The 16,183-nt window shown below is 55.1% G+C and overlaps 3 protein-coding genes across 8 annotated transcripts; 2 read left to right on the top strand and 1 right to left on the bottom strand.

The window, feature by feature from the left end:
- The first annotated feature begins 343 nt into the window (after window positions 1-343).
- On the top strand, window positions 344-7,213 carry MXD3 (MAX dimerization protein 3). Of its 3 annotated transcripts, XR_004914965.2 has the most exons (7): window positions 344-547; window positions 829-934; window positions 1,553-1,582; window positions 1,714-1,828; window positions 4,018-4,183; window positions 4,258-4,468; window positions 6,136-7,213. XR_004914965.2 is itself a non-coding variant. In XM_078066914.1 (6 exons), the coding sequence occupies exons 1-5, from the start codon at window positions 478-480 to the stop codon at window positions 4,444-4,446; spliced, it is 750 nt and encodes a 249-aa protein (XP_077923040.1). In that variant the 5' UTR covers window positions 344-477; the 3' UTR covers window positions 4,447-4,468; window positions 6,136-7,213. The 3 variants fall into 3 exon arrangements, 2 of the variants coding, with proteins under 2 accessions (XP_077923040.1, XP_035940763.1); XM_078066914.1 differs by having other exon boundaries at window positions 4,018-4,468; XM_036084870.2 differs by lacking the exon at window positions 6,136-7,213 and having other exon boundaries at window positions 4,258-4,477.
- On the bottom strand, window positions 4,955-8,155 carry PRELID1 (PRELI domain containing 1). Its single transcript, XM_036084865.2, has 5 exons — window positions 8,015-8,155; window positions 7,210-7,435; window positions 5,868-5,981; window positions 5,675-5,753; window positions 4,955-5,450 (listed from the first exon to the last, which is right to left on the bottom strand). The coding sequence occupies exons 1-5, from the start codon at window positions 8,104-8,106 to the stop codon at window positions 5,302-5,304; spliced, it is 660 nt and encodes a 219-aa protein (XP_035940758.1). The 5' UTR covers window positions 8,107-8,155; the 3' UTR covers window positions 4,955-5,301.
- A 253-nt stretch (window positions 8,156-8,408) lies between these two features.
- RAB24 (RAB24, member RAS oncogene family) lies at window positions 8,409-13,456 on the top strand. 4 transcript variants are annotated; one of them, XR_013445642.1, is made up of 9 exons: window positions 8,409-8,886; window positions 8,970-9,038; window positions 9,250-9,328; window positions 9,438-9,505; window positions 9,582-9,681; window positions 9,902-9,952; window positions 10,092-10,154; window positions 12,939-13,126; window positions 13,278-13,456. XR_013445642.1 is itself a non-coding variant. In XM_036084867.2 (8 exons), the coding sequence occupies exons 1-8, from the start codon at window positions 8,770-8,772 to the stop codon at window positions 13,328-13,330; spliced, it is 600 nt and encodes a 199-aa protein (XP_035940760.1). In that variant the 5' UTR covers window positions 8,411-8,769; the 3' UTR covers window positions 13,331-13,456. The 4 variants fall into 4 exon arrangements, 3 of the variants coding, with proteins under 3 accessions (XP_035940760.1, XP_035940762.1, XP_077923041.1); XM_036084867.2 differs by lacking the exon at window positions 12,939-13,126 and having other exon boundaries at window positions 8,411-8,886; XM_036084869.2 differs by lacking the exons at window positions 12,939-13,126; window positions 13,278-13,456 and adding an exon at window positions 10,242-10,636 and having other exon boundaries at window positions 8,411-8,886.
- The last annotated feature ends 2,727 nt before the right edge of the window (window positions 13,457-16,183 follow it).

The following is a 16,183-nucleotide window of genomic DNA, read 5'->3' as shown; positions in this document are numbered from 1 at the left end:
GCGAGGGTGCCCGCCGGCCCCGCCTCTGCGGCGCCCACGTGCAGCGACCGAGCTGGGGCCTCCCGGACACCCAGGGCCCCCAGAGTACCATTTTAGGTGCAGAGCCTTCGCTATTAGCTTGGGGCTGGAAACTGGGGCCCTGATATACTAAGCAGTCGGTGCGGGGTCGTTGAGCGAAGTGGGCAAGACGTGGCCCCCTTCAGCCCGGGGATTCACTCAAAGGCTGGGCCTGGAATCGGCGCCAGTAGCAGCCCCGGGAGTCTGAGTGGGGGCGGGCTCGTGGAGGTGGTCTGCTGTTCCCGGGCCCCTTTTGAGGGGGGCGGGGCCAAGGGCTGGGCCGTCCCGGGGGCGGGGTGTCCCAGGGGCGGGGCCGGGCCCCTGTGTTTGTTGCACCGTGTCAGTTACATTGTAACAAAAGTGGTGCAGCCGCTCTTCGGGCCAGCACCCTAGGCCCGCCGGCCGCCAGCTGTCGCCGACATGGAACCCGTGGCCAGCAATATCCAGGTCCTGCTGCAGGCGGCCGAGTTCCTAGAGCGCCGTGAGAGAGGTGAGGAAGAACTCTTGGCCAGACTCCAGACGGCAACCTCGCTGACACAGGCCTGGGCTGGACTTGGCTCCCAACAAGAAGGATGCATGCATTGCTTTAGGCAGTAGCCCCGGGGCACCCCGCCCTCAACTTGTTGGCGGGGGAGGGATCCCCGGGCTGTCGGACTGGGAGGGGTTGGGGAAATGGCCCTGGCGCCAAAAGCCCTTCCCTGACCGTGCCTTGCCAGGGGCGCCTGCTGGGACCAGCCCCAGCCTGAAGTGGGCTGGGGCTCTATCTGGCAGAAGCTGAGCATGGCTACGCGTCCCTGTGCCCGCACCGCAGTCCAGGCCCAGTCTACAGGAGGAGGAAGCGATCCCCCCAAGCTTCTGGCACGCTGGACAGTGGGCGGTGAGGAGGGCTGAGGATGGTGGGGGGGGGATGGGTGTCATCCCTCATGGGGCCTCACCTTTGCCCACTTCCTCCTTGTTGCTTGTATCTTCTGGGCCAGGTCCCCTACTCTGGAGGCAATTCAGACCTCTCCTGCCATCTCCTCACTCCCCTCTGTTCATTCAGGGACTGTTTCTTGAGCACCCCTGATGTGTCAGAAACTATAAACAAGAGACTTTAGGGTCCTCCTTCCACTCACACTCCTGCAGTCCGCATCTCTACTTGATTTCCCTCGCAGACTTTTCTCTTTTTCTCAACCCTTTGCACATGCTAATCCCTCCACTTTTAACCCCACTTTGGGTAGCATGTTCCTGGCCCAGCTCAACTGTCACCTCTGTCCAGGAAGCCCTTCCTGACCGCTGGTAGGGGGCCTCGTTTGGACCCCACAACCACCTGGGCAGGCCTCTCGGCATTTGGCCCAGTGTCTCTGCCTCTTCCTGCGGACTCCAGTGCTCAAGGCTGGCACAAGGTCCCCGCATTAGGCTAGTTTGGAGCCCACATCTATAGTGGATTTTAAGCCCCTGGGACTGAGGGTGTGGGTAGTAGCTGACGCCCCCTCATCCTCCCTGGCATTGGCAGGTCTGTGCACAACGAGCTGGAGAAACGCAGGTGAGTCCCAGCTTTGCCCTGACAGCACTGGGCCCCAGGAACCATCATCTTCCTCTGGCCTTCCCTCCCCTGCTGTCCCTCTGGCCAGCAAGGCTGGGCTGGCACTGCCCTCCAGACTCCTTCCCCCGCAGGAGGGCCCAGCTGAAGCGGTGCCTAGAGCAGCTAAAACAGCAGATGCCCCTGGGGCCTGACTGTGCCCGCTACACCACATTGAGCCTTCTGCGCTGGGCCAGGACGCACATCCAGGTAAGGAGCTGCCACTGCGCCCTGCGGCCAGCCTGCCAGAACCTGTGAGCGGTATAGTAGGGAGGGGCTGAGTGGAACTGGGGGGGAGAGGCCCGAGGTCATAGCCCAGCAGTTCTCTGTGCTTTTAGCTTCCATTTGTGCTAAGTAGGAAGAAAAGCAGAAGACAACTCAAGAGGACTGTTCTGAGGCTTGAGTGACTGCCCAGTAAACGTTCATGGTTATTATAGCTATTATCAATTCAGTCCTAACTGGCAAGTCACTCAGCCTCTCTGGACTTGGTTTCCCCCTCTGTACAGAGGGGCATGGCTGTTGAAAACATTTTTTTTTTCTTTTTTTTTTTAAGATTTTATTTATTTATTCATGAGAGACAGAGAGAGAGAGAGAGAAGCAGAGGGAGAAGCAGGCTCCCAAGGAGCAGGGAGCCCGATGCGGGACTCGATCCCAGGACCCTGGGATCATGACCTGAGCTGAAGGCAGACACTTAACCGTCTAAGCCACCCAGGCGCCCTGTTGAAAACATTCTGATGTGTCGTGTGTCAGGGTCCCTAGGACTGCAGAGGTTTCCACTCTCCAATCCCCCCAAGGCCTCCTGTTCTGAGCTATCTATTCTGATGCCATTTGGGGAGGCAGTTCCAGAGACCAGGAGAGGGAAGCCAGTCACCCCTCCTCCCAGCACCCTTCTGCTACCTGGGCTAAGCTCAGTGCCCCCTAGTGGACAGGAGTGGGGTAGCAGACTCAGATTGGGGGGAGGGGGGCAGCAGCCCTATAAGTGGCCTCAGAAACAATAGAGGCCTTTTCCTGCCCTCCTGGCCCTTTTCGCAGAGGAAGAAATGGCACAGCCAGGCCAAGGACTGAGCAGCACAGCTAATGAGAGGCAGAGTCATAACCCAGGCCCAAGTCCCCTGACTTGCTGTTTCCTTCGACAAGTGTTTATTGAGCACCTGTTCTAGGCACCAGGTGTTGTGGTAGCCAGTCCATGTGCTATGCAGCAAATAAATCACAGTGCAGGGACTGTGAGCTCTGCCCCATGGTGCTCGCGTCCCCTCCTTGTGCTGAAGAACACCCTGGCCTGGTAGCAGGCCCATTTCTCACATGGAGCTTGCCTGGCCCGGTTCTTGGAGGGATGATGTGTGCCCCTTGGGTGCTGGCTGGCCCATGGGCAGGACCTGGGGATTGCTCCTTCCTCAAAGCCCTATCACCCCTCTCCTGGACTCCCTGGCCTCCTGTGGGCTGTCGTCCAACTTGCCCTGGAATATAATTTGGGGCACATAGATCTGTCCAGGTCTGTTTCCTACTGGAAACCTTCCATGGCTCCTGACAGGACAGTCTCAGTTCCTTCCTTCCTGTAAAACTGTAGGCCCTTCACAGCCCAGGCCTTGCCACTGGTCTGCTTTTGGTCTCCTATCTTCCCATGCCCTACCAGAAAAGCTGAATTCTCCATGACCTTCCCAGTATCCCTCTGCTTGGATGCTGCTGCTTGCCCCATCTTTGCATAGACAGCTTACTCATCCTTCTACACCCAGTACAAATGTCCCCTTGCTCAGTTCTCCCTTTCTTGTTGACTGAATGCAGGCTTCTGCCCGCAAGGGCTCTGGTGGGAGAACCCCTTGGCCCTCCAGTCCCTGGACCCCAGGCTGGCAGGGCTGGAGGGGGATTAATACTAAAGCTCCAGGGTTCCTGGGAGGTTGACCAGGAGTTACAAACCGGTAGGCTTTGTTTGGTCTGTAGTTTTCTAAAAACTTAAATTAGCTGGCAGCACGTAAAAGTACATTTGACATGAAAAAGTCTGACTTCCAGCTTTTCTTAAATTGGGCCACGTGGCAGCACCAGGCCCGTGTGCATGTGGCCCACCGGGCTAGAACCTGGGGGGCCGCCCCCTTGAGCTGTAGTGCGCGCTCGCTGCCAAGCCACAGGCCTCCCCCGTCCCTGCTGCTTGCGGCAGACAGACCCACGTCCCTTGACTAGGCCCTGACGGCCTTTGAGATTGTGGCGCCGTCCCCCAGCCCATCAACGCAGCATGCTCCCGGGGCATTTACGTGAGCCGGAGGGCAGGGAGGCTGGCTTCCCCGAGGATGTGGCAGCAGGCCCCTGGGGCCCAGATGCGGTCTGGAGCAGGCGGTGACCAATGGCCGGGCCGTCGCTGGCGGTGCTGTGCTGAGCCCGGGACCTCGCCCCCTTGGGACCCACAGAAGCTGGAGGCGCAGGAGCAGCGGGCGCGGCGGCTCAAGGAGAAGCTGCGCAGCAAGCGGCAGAGCCTGCGGCGGCAGCTGGAGCGGCTTCGGGGGCCGGCGGGGCCGCGGGCAGACGGCCTGGACTCTTCGGGCCTCTCCTCCGAGCGCTCGGACTCGGACCGAGGTGAGTGCCCCGAAGCCAAGGGGTCGTGTGGGCTGAGCGGGCCGCGGCCCCTAACCGGCGGCCTCCCTGTGCAGAGGAGGCAGACGTGGACGTGGAGAGCCTGGCGTCCGGGGCCGAGGCTGAGCTGCTGCGGGGCTTCGGCGCGGGCCGGGAGCACAGCTACTCCCACGGCGGCAGCAGCTGGCTGTGAGCCGCCCGCACGCTGCCCTCCGCTCGAGGCTGGAACCCGCCGCGAGCCTCAGGGGCTGCCTGCGACGGACTGAAAGGACCCTTCCGTGGGAACAGGTGCCTGCCCCCCCCCCCGCCGCTGGCTGCCGGCCGGTCCTCCTGGGGGAGGGCTCGCCCGTGCTTCCTCCGCGGCCTGCAGGGCAGGCAGCTTGCGCCCGGGCCACCCTTCCAGGCCTTTCTTGTAGCACTTGGCTCTGCTGTCCCGAAGGGGAGCAGAAGACTCTTGGGCCCTCACGTTCCTTCCTAGAGAAGGCCCCCAGATACTGGACAGTATTCGCATTAAATTTACACATCTTTGCTAACTTCCTGTCCGTGGTCTTGCCTGAAGAAAATGGGAACTCCCAGGCACAGACAAACTGGAAAAGAGGAAATGAGATCATAACCGTGACCGACATCATTCGTTCACGGTACCAGGCAGTGTCCCTCCACGCCTCACAGCTGGGGGCTGCCTGGCCCCGCTTCACAGGTGGCACTGAGGCTGAGTACGAGACTTGCCTGAGGCCCAAAGCCAGGAAAGCGTGCAGTCAAGATTCTAACTAAAGCTTTCTGCCTCCAAGAACTATTTATTGAGTGCCTGTTATGTGCTAGACGCAGTTCCAGGCACCTGGGACACATGAGAGAACGCAACAAAGGCCCCTGCCCTCGCGGAGCTTACAGTCTAGGCTTCCTCCCCCTGCACGCTGTGTCCCCGAACGAGCCACCGCCCCTCCCTGGGCCTGTCCTCGGCCCCCCGGCTCCACGCGGAACAGGACACCCGCCCCCCTCCCCCCCCCCCCCCCGGAGAGCAGAAAGGGCTAGAAGTTGAGTTTTACTAGTAAAGTACAAGCAGGAAGGGCAGAGGGACTGGAGCCGGGCGGTCAGGTGTCCCACCGCCCCGGGGCCTGGGCTGGCTACACGAAGTGCTGCCGCTGTTGCTGCTGCTTGCTGGCCGCCTTGCTGGCCAGGTCCTTGGCCTTCTCTGTAGCTGCCAGTGCCGTCTCCTTGGCCTTCTCCTTGGCTTCCTTGGCTGTCTCAACGAGGGTTTTGGAAGGGGCCTCCCCTGCAGCAAAGGGCAGGGGCTGGCTTCAGAAGACACCAAGACGACCCACCTCAACACCCCTCCTCCCCGACACTCCCCCTCTTTGGGCCAGGCGCTGTCCGAAGGGTGCCATTTGCCCCAGGGTACTGATGACGGGTCCCAGGCTTAGAGTGGGGTGGTGACGGCTGCGGACTCCACACCTGGCAGGGCCACTAGGGCCTCTTTTTGTGCCCAGAGCCCCTCACCTTGCAGCTTGGCCAAGATGTACTCAAAGCCCTTCATAGTCTTGGTCACGTTGCTTTTGAACCGGGCAAGACCAAATTCCTGGCAGAAGAAGAAAAGGGGGAAAGATTCTGAGCTTCCCACTGACCCCTAACCCAGCCTCCATACCAAATGCCTGGGGCCCCAAAGCCCCAGCACCCCCACAACGCTGCTCACCTGGACAGCTCTGGAGACACCAAATAAGCTAGAGGAGACCCAGGCTTCCCGGCGGATTTCGGTCCAGCCGCTGTTATCAGAGTTCACACAGTAAACACATCGTTCCTCCACCACCTGTGCAGGGAGTCAGGCCAACCACAATCGCGTGGGAGTCTTTCACTTTATCAATTTGCACATAAATTGGATCCCCTGCCTCTTTTTCACAGGGTAGGGCAATCAGGTGAAAATCCACTTCCTTCCCTTACTGTATTCCCAACCTTCATTTCAGGAAGAAAGCAAGAACGTAAAAAAGGCCATTCTGCTCTCTCAAACCTCTCCTCTGACCCTTTCAACTAAAAGGCATATAGACTCGAAATCAGTAGTGTGCCAGCTCCAACCTGGCCCTGGACTTTGTCTGAAGGCTTTCTGTGCAGTGCTTTTAGCCTGCCTTCCACCCACTGCAGTGCCTGAGCTCCCTGGCAGGTGAAATGAAAATGGAAATCTGGCAAGCGTCACAGCTCTCATTATCTGACGAGTGACCCAGTACTTCCAAGAGCAACACTTAAAAGACATGTCTCACAGCTGGATCACTATCTTCGTAATTTATAAAAATAGATTACGCCCTCAGGGTAGTCAGCTGTGAAGCCTTCGGAAAACTCTGGGGCAGAACATCAAGGTGCTCGCTCACTCTGTGACCTTGCAGGGCACTTCCTCTCTCAGAACCTCACTTCCCTCTTTGCACAATAGAGAGTAATACCTAGCTCCCAGAACCACTGTGAAGAAGTTAGCTGAGAAAAAGAATGAGAGCTCTCTGAAAACTTTTAGAGTATTCACACGTGAGAAGATACTGTAGGATGTTCCTTTAACCAAGGGTTTTCCAGCTCTCTTATAGGCAAGAAATCAAAAGGTATATGAACCTCTCCTCCCAAAATCTTAGGCGAAAACCCATTATGTAAGACAGATAAAGTGGAACTCCTTTAATCATCATGGGGTAAGGGGCCCAGATCCTCTCCCCTCTGAGGCACAAAAAAACTGCTTATAGCTTGATAGACTCCTGTTTGAAAAATCACTGCCTCCTTCCCTCAGCATCACTTCTGTGGGCGCACACTCTGTGTGTGCCAGGCACAGTGAGGGTGCTCTGTATTTAGTACTTGGGACAACTCTGTAAAACAAGTACCCCTCCCCCACAGTATGAATGAGTTAAAAAACTAACTGGCTGAAAAAAATCATCTGAGTTTACACTCTAGATCTAGCACTCCCCAGTAACCCAAATCTGCCTCAGACAACAGAAGCCCCTTCATGGCTTCCTAGCCACATGTACCTGGAGCTACTTTTGGGGGACCAACGGGGAGAGTAGTCTCACCATCAGCCGGGCGTGGTTGATGTTCCAAGTGAAGGTGGTCATGGTCTGGTTCTGCGGGTCCACAATAGAATCCTCCAGGATGTACACCGAGTGAGCAACATTGGCAGGAAACAGTCGCTCGGCCCAGCGGGGCATCCTGTTGGTCTTGGTCAGGAGACGCCGGGACAGGAGTTTCTGGTCAGGGGTCACCTCCCGGTGCACTATGTCTTCCGTCAAGACATGTTTGCTGCAAGTATCAGAATGAAGGTGACCCTCGGGGGCATGCCGCTGAAAGACTGCCTGTTGGGGTTCCCCTATGGAGGCTCCCCGCCCAGAATGGCCATGCCTTCCCCAAGCTTGCACCGGTAAGTAGTGTGGCTCACACCTCAACTAGAGTCCCTTGCGACTATCCGAGGGCAAAATCCAACTCCCGCCCTCTTGCTGACCGGATTCCAGCGGGGACTGGACCTCATGATTTATTACCCCAGTGGAGAACGCCACAGGCAGAGGAGTAGGCCAGCGCCGGGACTTCCAACCCCAAGATCCCTCCCAACTGCTGTGCCGCCGCCTCTTCCTGTCTCACCACCCCGAAATGAGAGAACCTTGGACTAGAGCCTCAAGTAAACCACCGCCCAGGCCCGGCCTCCTTCCACTACCTTGCAGGCCTGGCCTGGCCACTTTTCGGATAGGGTCTTCTTACCCTAAAGAAGGCCACAACGGTTCCGACGATGCCCTACCTCGGACTCGATGTCGAGTCTCTCCCGGCCCCACACTTCGATCTCCAAACAGCGAGGGGGGGAGGACTGCTCTTTCCAGGGCCACGTACCTATAGGGATTCGGGTACCGCTGCCAGAAGGCAGCGAACACTTGGTCCCAGGAACTCCGGAGCACGCTCTGGCCCAGGAAATACTTCACCATCGTCCCGGCCGGGGCGGACTCAGCAACCGCGCAGCATCAGGGGTGCGATGCCCGGGGGGGCACGCGGAGGCCGGACCGAGGCTCGGCGCACGCCCGCCAGGCTCGCAGCTCAGTCACCACCGCGCCGCACCCAAGCAGCCGCCGCCGCCGCCGCCGCCGCCGCCATGAGGAGTTGTCGGGCCGCGCGCGCAACTTCCGGCGCTGCAGCGCTGTACCCACCACTTCCGGCGCCCGCGCACGTGACCCTGCGGCCCCGCCCCTCGCCCTTTACACCCCCCCCCCCTCCCCCGCGGGAGTCGCGGCGCTGCGGGTCGGACCCAGGTTGAAGGGGCCCCTAGGTTCCGTGGGGAGTCCGTGGCGGAGCGACGCCTAAGCCCTGCGAGCGAGCTGGGCGGCGGCATGCGGCGCCGTTGAGGGCGCTGCCGCGCGTGCTCCCAGGCCGCCCTGAGTCCTGGGCTATTCGAAGGAGCAGCAGCGCCTGGGGCCGAGGAGCGGGGCAGACGCGGACGCTGCCGGAGCTCCAGCCGACGCGGCGTCTCCAGTCGTAGGTTGGCGCTTTGGGGTCGGGGACTGAGGCTTGGGCGCTGTCTGCCCGAGCGGAGATCCGGGTTTGCCTCCCGCCCCCGCTCAGGACCCTGACGCGGGTGAGGCGGCCCCGGGAGCATGAGCGGGCAGCGCGTGGACGTCAAGGTGGTGATGCTGGGCAAGGAGTACGTGGGCAAGACGAGCCTGGTGGAACGATACGTGCACGACCGCTTCCTGGTGGGGCCCTATCAGAATGTGAGTGCGCCGCGCGGGGCCCGGTACGGGTGGGAGGGAGCTGGCTCGCACCCGCGGCCCTGATCACTTCCCCCTGATTGCAGACCATCGGGGCCGCCTTCGTGGCCAAGGTGATGTCCGTTGGAGACCGGACGGTGACTTTAGGTATTTGGGTAAGTCCCCTGGGCAAGCAGTCCTGAGAAAACCCATTCATGAGGAGGCTTAGGTTCTCCTGCCTATTACTGGTTGACTTGGGGTCTCGTAGAGGCCATTTTTCTATATTAGACCCCAGTTTAAAACTAGGGGTCTGGAGAACGTGGTATTTGTTTGCAATCTTGGGGAGTAGCTCGGTAACTCAGGGCTGAGCCGCCCCCTGCCCTTCAGGATACAGCAGGCTCTGAGCGCTACGAGGCCATGAGCCGAATCTATTATCGGGGCGCCAAGGCTGCCATCGTCTGCTATGGTAAGAGGGGTTCTGGCCCGTTCCTCAAACAAGAGGGGGTGGGTGTCAGGCTGGCCTTAGAGAACAGCCCCTGATCCATGGTTGTGTTTTCTGCGTGTCCCGTGTCAAGACCTGACGGACAGCAGCAGTTTTGAGCGGGCGAAGTTCTGGGTGAAGGAACTGCGCAACCTAGAGGAGGTAAGTGCCAGACCTCACCAGACGACCAGGGGCTGGTGGTCCATGGGAGTGACTCTGACCTTGTCTTTTGCCCCAGGGCTGTCAGATCTACCTGTGTGGCACCAAGAGTGACCTGCTGGAAGAGGACAGGCGCCGCCGCCGTGTGGACTTCCACGACGTCCAGGACTATGCAGACAGTAGCTGTTGCTCAGCTCCCTGGGGGTGGGGGAGGGAGGTGGCTGCTTGGGTGGAGCAGAGAAAATAGGGACCACCTTAGCTGCCATGGCAAGATCCCTTGGGAAGGTCTTCTGGCCTCCCTGAAGGTGTGGGGTCCATTAGATTCCCTGAACTGCTAGCCTTCCCCTTTGTATCCACCCCGATTCTCAGGCAGGAGGCTTTAGTCACTTCTCTTTACAGATATCAAAGCTCAGCTCTTTGAAACATCCAGCAAGACAGGCCAGAGTGTGGGTGAGTGCTGTTGGGGGCCTCCCAGCAGAACAGGCAAGGGTGCCAGAGGAGGCAGAGAAGAGCCTAGAGGGCTGGGTTACTGGGTGATTCCAGGGTTACTGGCTTTGAGCCCTCACTGACTTGTCCTTTTTCTTGCCAGACGAGCTCTTCCAGAAAGTGGCAGAGGACTACGTCAGTGTGGCTGCCTTCCAGGTGATGACAGGTGTGTGTGCTTCCCCAGCCTCTCTGGAGACTTCCTCTAGGCCCACAGCATCTGGCCCCCTTCACGAGTTACCCGATTCCCAAACAGAATGGTGCTGAGCTGCCACCTCTCTTTGACAGAGGACAAGGGCGTGGACCTGGGCCAGAAGGCAAACCCCTACTTCTACAGCTGTTGTCATCACTGAGTCACCACCACTCACCTGGCCTAGGGGAATTAAAGGAATCCCCCCAGAAGGGCTAGACCTAGCTCCTGTCTGGGCTTGAGTGGCCGGACGTCTGAGCTACCCCCAGTCCCCAGGGCAGCAGAGGTGGCACCTGCCTGTGCTGGCCCATGGAACGAAGGCAGCATTGGGCTGACTGACGGGCATGAGGAGGGTAAAGGCTTATTTGGACCCCAGGCTCCTGCCCTGGACAGCACTTGTGTCTGCAGATTATTTAAGTGGCTTTTGATTTGTAAATAAAATCAATGCACTGTGAATCACACTCAGCCCCTCTCCCTGCTGTGTGGATTAGGTGCCAAGACACCTAGTTCTTTCTGGGGCTACCAGCTGGCCTCACTTCCTATATTAAGGCTCCTCCCAGCTCTTATTCTTTTGGAAGCCAAAGAACTTCACTCCAGGGTTGCATCTGAGATAGTGTAGAAACAAAAGGGCCTTTTCCTGTTCTTTAGGGGGGACAAAGACAGGTGAAGGGCTGGGGCTGGGGCAATGCGAAGCTCACGCAAGGCAGGCACTTAAGTGGTGTCCAGAGATCAAAGGGTCAAGCACTCCTACCTCAGACTGGCTGGTTCTACCACAACTTCTGTCACATCTAGGTCCATGAGTCATGTCTGTGGCTCAGATCCTAAGTTTCCCAGCAACCTACTACAAGGTGGCTTAATGGAAGAAAAATTGTAAGTTCTGCAAGACAGAAAGGTCTTATAGATCCAGATTGGGATCCAATTCAGTTATCAACAGAAAAGGGACCTAAACTTGGCCTGAGTTTCCCATCTGTAAAATCAGGTGACCACTCCCAGTTCAGGGCGGCGAAGATCCTGAGCAAAAAGTAACTCTAGGACTGAATGTTTGTCTTCCCACACTACTCCCCAGAGGGCTTTCTGCTGAAGGGCATGAAGTTCAGGACTAGGTCAGAAGGAAAGACAGACTCCCAAGACTCCCCCCAAAGTACATTTTTGGGTCTTAGAAGTATCAAGTGTTAGGGTGGATAGGGCTGGTACTTCCTGTTCAGCTAAAAAGCATATGGCAGCCCTTTTCCAGTATTGGAGGCCTGGCTGCTTTGCCTCTGCTTTTCCTGCCTTAGGCCTGGGCCAGGTCTTCTGCAGTGCCTAGCACCTATCTCTGAAGAACTAAAAACGTGGCCAGAATGGTCAGACTCACAGTCAGAAAATGCTTTGGTTCCACTTCCTTTTTTAAAACCAATTCCTCAAAATACCCTTCCTTCATGGGTAATGGAAGCTTCCTGTATAGGGGCTGAAACTGACACCAGCTACTCCCAAAAGAAGTGAAAAGACATTCTGGCAGCTGGTGGCTGCTGGGACGAAACCCACACCACTCCTGGAGATGCTTAGAGGAGGGGCTCACCTCCACCATGTCCCCAACCTGGGAACTATCTCAGAGGCTGGTTTCTGCTCTCACCCCAAACCCATCCTCCCTCCTGTTAAGCTACATCTCCCCACGGACAACAAACAACACACAGGGCAAGGGCCATAAGAGTAAAGTTAAACTTTACTTTACAGTAATTTTTTTCTATATACAAAGAATTACAGTACATGTTTATGGGGACTCCTACAGGGCTCCCCTCTTTTTCACTAAGAGTTTCACTTACAGCTGACAATCTATGGGGGGAGGAGGGGGCAAAAGACCAGTGATGGACCTCAGCTGACAACCCCCCCCCGCCCCTTTCTTAAAAATATATAGATCTCTATTGTCAGCTTGTTTCTTTGCCAAGACTTAGAAAGCTGCTCTTCCATGAGCTCCTGTGTGCTGCACTCACCCATCTTCAACACACTCCTCTACACGCACACACAGGCAGCACCCACCTTGGACCTGGAGACCGCCTGTTCTCTGCCCCTACCCTGGAAGTCTAAAGCACCACAACCATTCATCTCTGCTCCTACTCCCTGGGCTTATCTCCTGTCCACAAAGCTTTGCTTGACTTCCAGGGTGTTAGACCTGAAGCCCCTCAATAGCCTGATGGTTTGAAAGTCATGGGAAAGCAGCTCTAGAGAAGGGACCATATAAGAGTTTAACATGATTTTGCTTATGCTGGTAGGAAACATTTCTCAGGCTGTGGATTTCTAATTAAAATAAACTCTTTCCACTTCCTTAAGAAATATTACCCTTAATCTTTATAAGCAATCGAGGTGCTCCCATGAGAGTGGAAGAGGTAGAGAGGGGCAGAAGGAGAACCCCACAGCTGGAGCGCTCTACCAACCTGTTCTAGGCAGTGTGGACGGAGGCTACACCAGGTGACACGGTGACACCAGCCCTGAGAAACTCAATGGCCACCCTCGTCTGGATATAGCATCTCTCCCACCTAGGATTATGCTGACCCACTCCAGGGTCGGGTGCAGGCTTCACTGAGGCTCTGCCTTCTCCTTCTCTAATTGAGCCTCAAAGAAACCATTCTACACAAAATTTCTTCCTCCCAAACAGGAACCTGGGTTTCTCAAGTCACCAGTCCCTCAACCCTTGGCAGTGCTTATTTATACCAGAAAATTAGCACCATCATTACATTTTTTTGTGTTCAAAGCAATTATCTATTCTTATTTCAATTTGTACTACAGCAACCTCTGGCCCTGCTGCACTGGCCCTAGGAAGCTCAGCTGAGAGCTAACTGGCCACAGCCAACGAAAGTCCCATGCAGCAGCTACCTAGCTCTAAGTGATCTGGAATGTCTAACACATGAAGCAGCCCAAGCATTATTTAGCAGGGAAAGGGGCTTGTATCAGCTCCTTTCTTGCCATGATCTCAGGTGAGGAGACTGGGCCACTCTGACCTCCTGGTTGACAAAACCGGAAGAGGATGACAATATCCTCCGAAAAAGCCTTAGGAGAAAACCCACTTTATAGGAGCTGAGGGCAAAATCCATCCACGTTTAGTGCTTTCCTGATTCCTTTCCACAGGGGAATCTGCCAGGACCAGACTTCCTTCCTGCCATTCTGTTCTCATGATGTGACCTGGGAGTCCAGCTCCAGTGAGATGCTGCTGAGCCTGGGAAAGGATCGCTGATGCACTTCGTGCCCTGACTGTAGTGTGGGGTAGAGAATGTGAAGATAAAATAATTATTTCCATCAATGCGAAAGATGCAGGTTTGGTAGTTGTTCAATTAGAGGATCAACACAGTGACTTAAATCACCTCAAACTCAGTAACTTCAGGGGGAAGCAGACATTTAAAAACTGGGATCCTTCTGTAGCAATGACAGTTATTTTGCTATTAGAATGGGTTTGCTTCAGCAGGAGAAGCAAATGAGGCTTTGAATTCAAATTTCAACAGTTTCCATCAAGTTCTTCTGACTGAACAGGGCTAGGAGAGATATTGGTTCTTTAGCTACCTATGGAAGCTATAACTTCCCCCTTGGAAACGTTTCCTGGGGACTGGCTTAGAGGCACTCTCTCTTGAGATCCTGATTTCCAGGCACTTGGTCAAATACCATCCTGCACAAAGATCAGGAGTTTCTGAGAGAAAAGCTTTCCTTTTAACTGCCAATTCATACCCTCTGGAGAAAAGGTCTCAGGTACAAGGCTCCAGGAGAGTCCCCAAGAACTGGCAGGATCACTGTCTCCCCACTGTCCCTCATGCAAGAGTTTCAATTTCCCAGTAGTCCTTCTAACTCTGCTTCTAATTGTATGGTGACTGCTTTCTTGATGTTAACAATCTGGTATCAGATGCTGCTATCAGTGGGCCTGACAGCTGAATTTCTAGTTTCCATTCTACCTGAGAGTCTTTCAGTAACCCTCACAAAAGCCTGGATGTCCATCTAGATAAAGAACTACCACCCCCCCACCCCCACCCTCTCCCCCAAACTAAGCACAGCTCAAAAGTTGTTTTCCCAGGCAGGTCTGGAAGGACGTTTCCAGTAAATGGTGTAGAATGGAAAGAACCAAAACAAAACCACAAAGTGGCCACTCATGGCCCACCTTTCCCTCACTCCTTGTCCTGTGAGACGTATCTAGAGCGGCTGTCAAGTCAATTACCTACCAAAGCCTACTTCAGAGAAGCTATTTCAGGATCAAACTTCTCCACTTAAATTTTTTTACATAGCCTGCACACACACACACCCCCCCCCCAAATTCACAGTTTATTTCATGAAACAAAGAGCTACGGTAATTTAACACACAACATAGTGAAAGGAGATTCTGACAGTGCAGTGCGAATATCTTTTTCTGATCACAACTACAGATGACAGGAGAGAAAAGGGCACAGGACTGGCACCAAGCAAACCCTACTCATACAGCCTAAGAGATTAGGGAAAGGGACCTACTAGCTGCAGTTATATACTTATTATTCTCACACATGATAAATACTTAATATAATGAACTTTAATGTTCTGGGTGGATTTCTTTAAAAATATCTTTTCCATGGTTTAAAATTTTTTAAAAAAGAAAATAAGATGCTTTGTTTTTTCTTCCTTTTGAACAAAGAGCTTTTCCTCTCTCATGATGTGGGAAGAGAGATAGGATGAAAAGGGGAGAACTAGGCAGGTGGAATTTACAGAGGAGATTTCGAGGTCTAAGTGGGATGCAGAGATAGGCCCCTAGACTCGGGACAGCCCTGCCCAGCCTCGTACCTCTGCCTGAGTTCAAGTGTCTCAACCCGAGACAGACTTTGGGAAATAAAAGCAAATTCTTCTTTTAATCTTTATATAAAGCGCAAATGCTTCTATAACTATTGTTCCCTCCTTAGAAGTGATGTGGATAACCTCAGTAGGAACTCAGGAGGAGGAAACTGGGACAAAATACAGAATCTTGTTGAGGGTGTAAAAGCCATAACTGAAACAGAATGGCCAGGAGACATCTGGGCCAGGAGATGGCCTGTTGGCTAAAGCTGCTGGCTAAGTTGGCAAAGCAGAGAGGTAAACACGTTTGGTCTAGGGACAAAGGAGGGGTGAGTGAATGGGAAGGAACTGGCCAAACAGCACTTCCTGTTGGCAGTTGGTGAGCTGGGTGAATGGTAGGGCAGGGTAGCACCAACAGATTTCCCAGCCCTTGGGCCCCAGCTCAGGGCAGCAGTAACAGATAATCAGCAGTTATGAGGAATCATCTCTCAGACTGGACATTGCTCTAAACACATCTTGCCAGTCACAGGGGAAGGGCTCTGGCCTGCCTTTGAACAAAGTCAGCAGGCAGGTGCTCTCAGTACAGAACACAGCAATTCTCAGGGATAGGGTGGTAGAATCCACCAGTGAAGGAGAGGACTCCCTCCATTCAGGTAAGAGGGCAAAGGATCAAAAGAGAGAAGGAATTTTCCATCAGAATCTGGCACTCTCCCTGAGCTGGTGGTAGATCTAGCGCAGAGCTTGCCAGAGATTCCCTGTGTCCACTGCCCGACTCTGAAATCTGAAAGCACCTGAGTGTTTGGGGGGCGGGCATGGGGTGGGCTGATGTAAAAGGACGAAAATCGGTAGGAAAGAAAGGTAAGCTTGCCAATTGCCTTCTTATACTTCGGTAAAGCTATGTCCTTGTAGAGCCCAGCCCCCACAACCAGCTGCTCTGCCAAGGACAGATTTTCAGACTCTGCACAGCCCAAACAGAAGCAGCAGCGGCTGCCCAGCCAACGGCTCCACTTGGCCTTGATGCAACCCCCCCCACCCCCCAACCCCCCCAATTAGAGACCTCCACATGAGCGTGTGTGCATCACACGCACACATGCACACCCAACCAGGGGACACTTACTCAACACAACCACTTCTGGGGCCATAAAGGACATTACAAAATGAGTCTGGAGCCCCAGGGCCCCTCAGAACTTCCTGTTATTTCCTGGTCAAAGGTTCATGAAAACAACCTGAGAACCCAGGCAGGCATGTTAGGC

This window comes from Halichoerus grypus, chromosome 2, assembly GCF_964656455.1.
Source record: "Halichoerus grypus chromosome 2, mHalGry1.hap1.1, whole genome shotgun sequence".
Taxonomy (NCBI): domain Eukaryota; kingdom Metazoa; phylum Chordata; class Mammalia; order Carnivora; family Phocidae; genus Halichoerus; species Halichoerus grypus.
The sequence above is the reverse complement of the archived record's forward strand: the minus strand, read 5'-3'. Positions and strand labels throughout refer to the sequence as shown.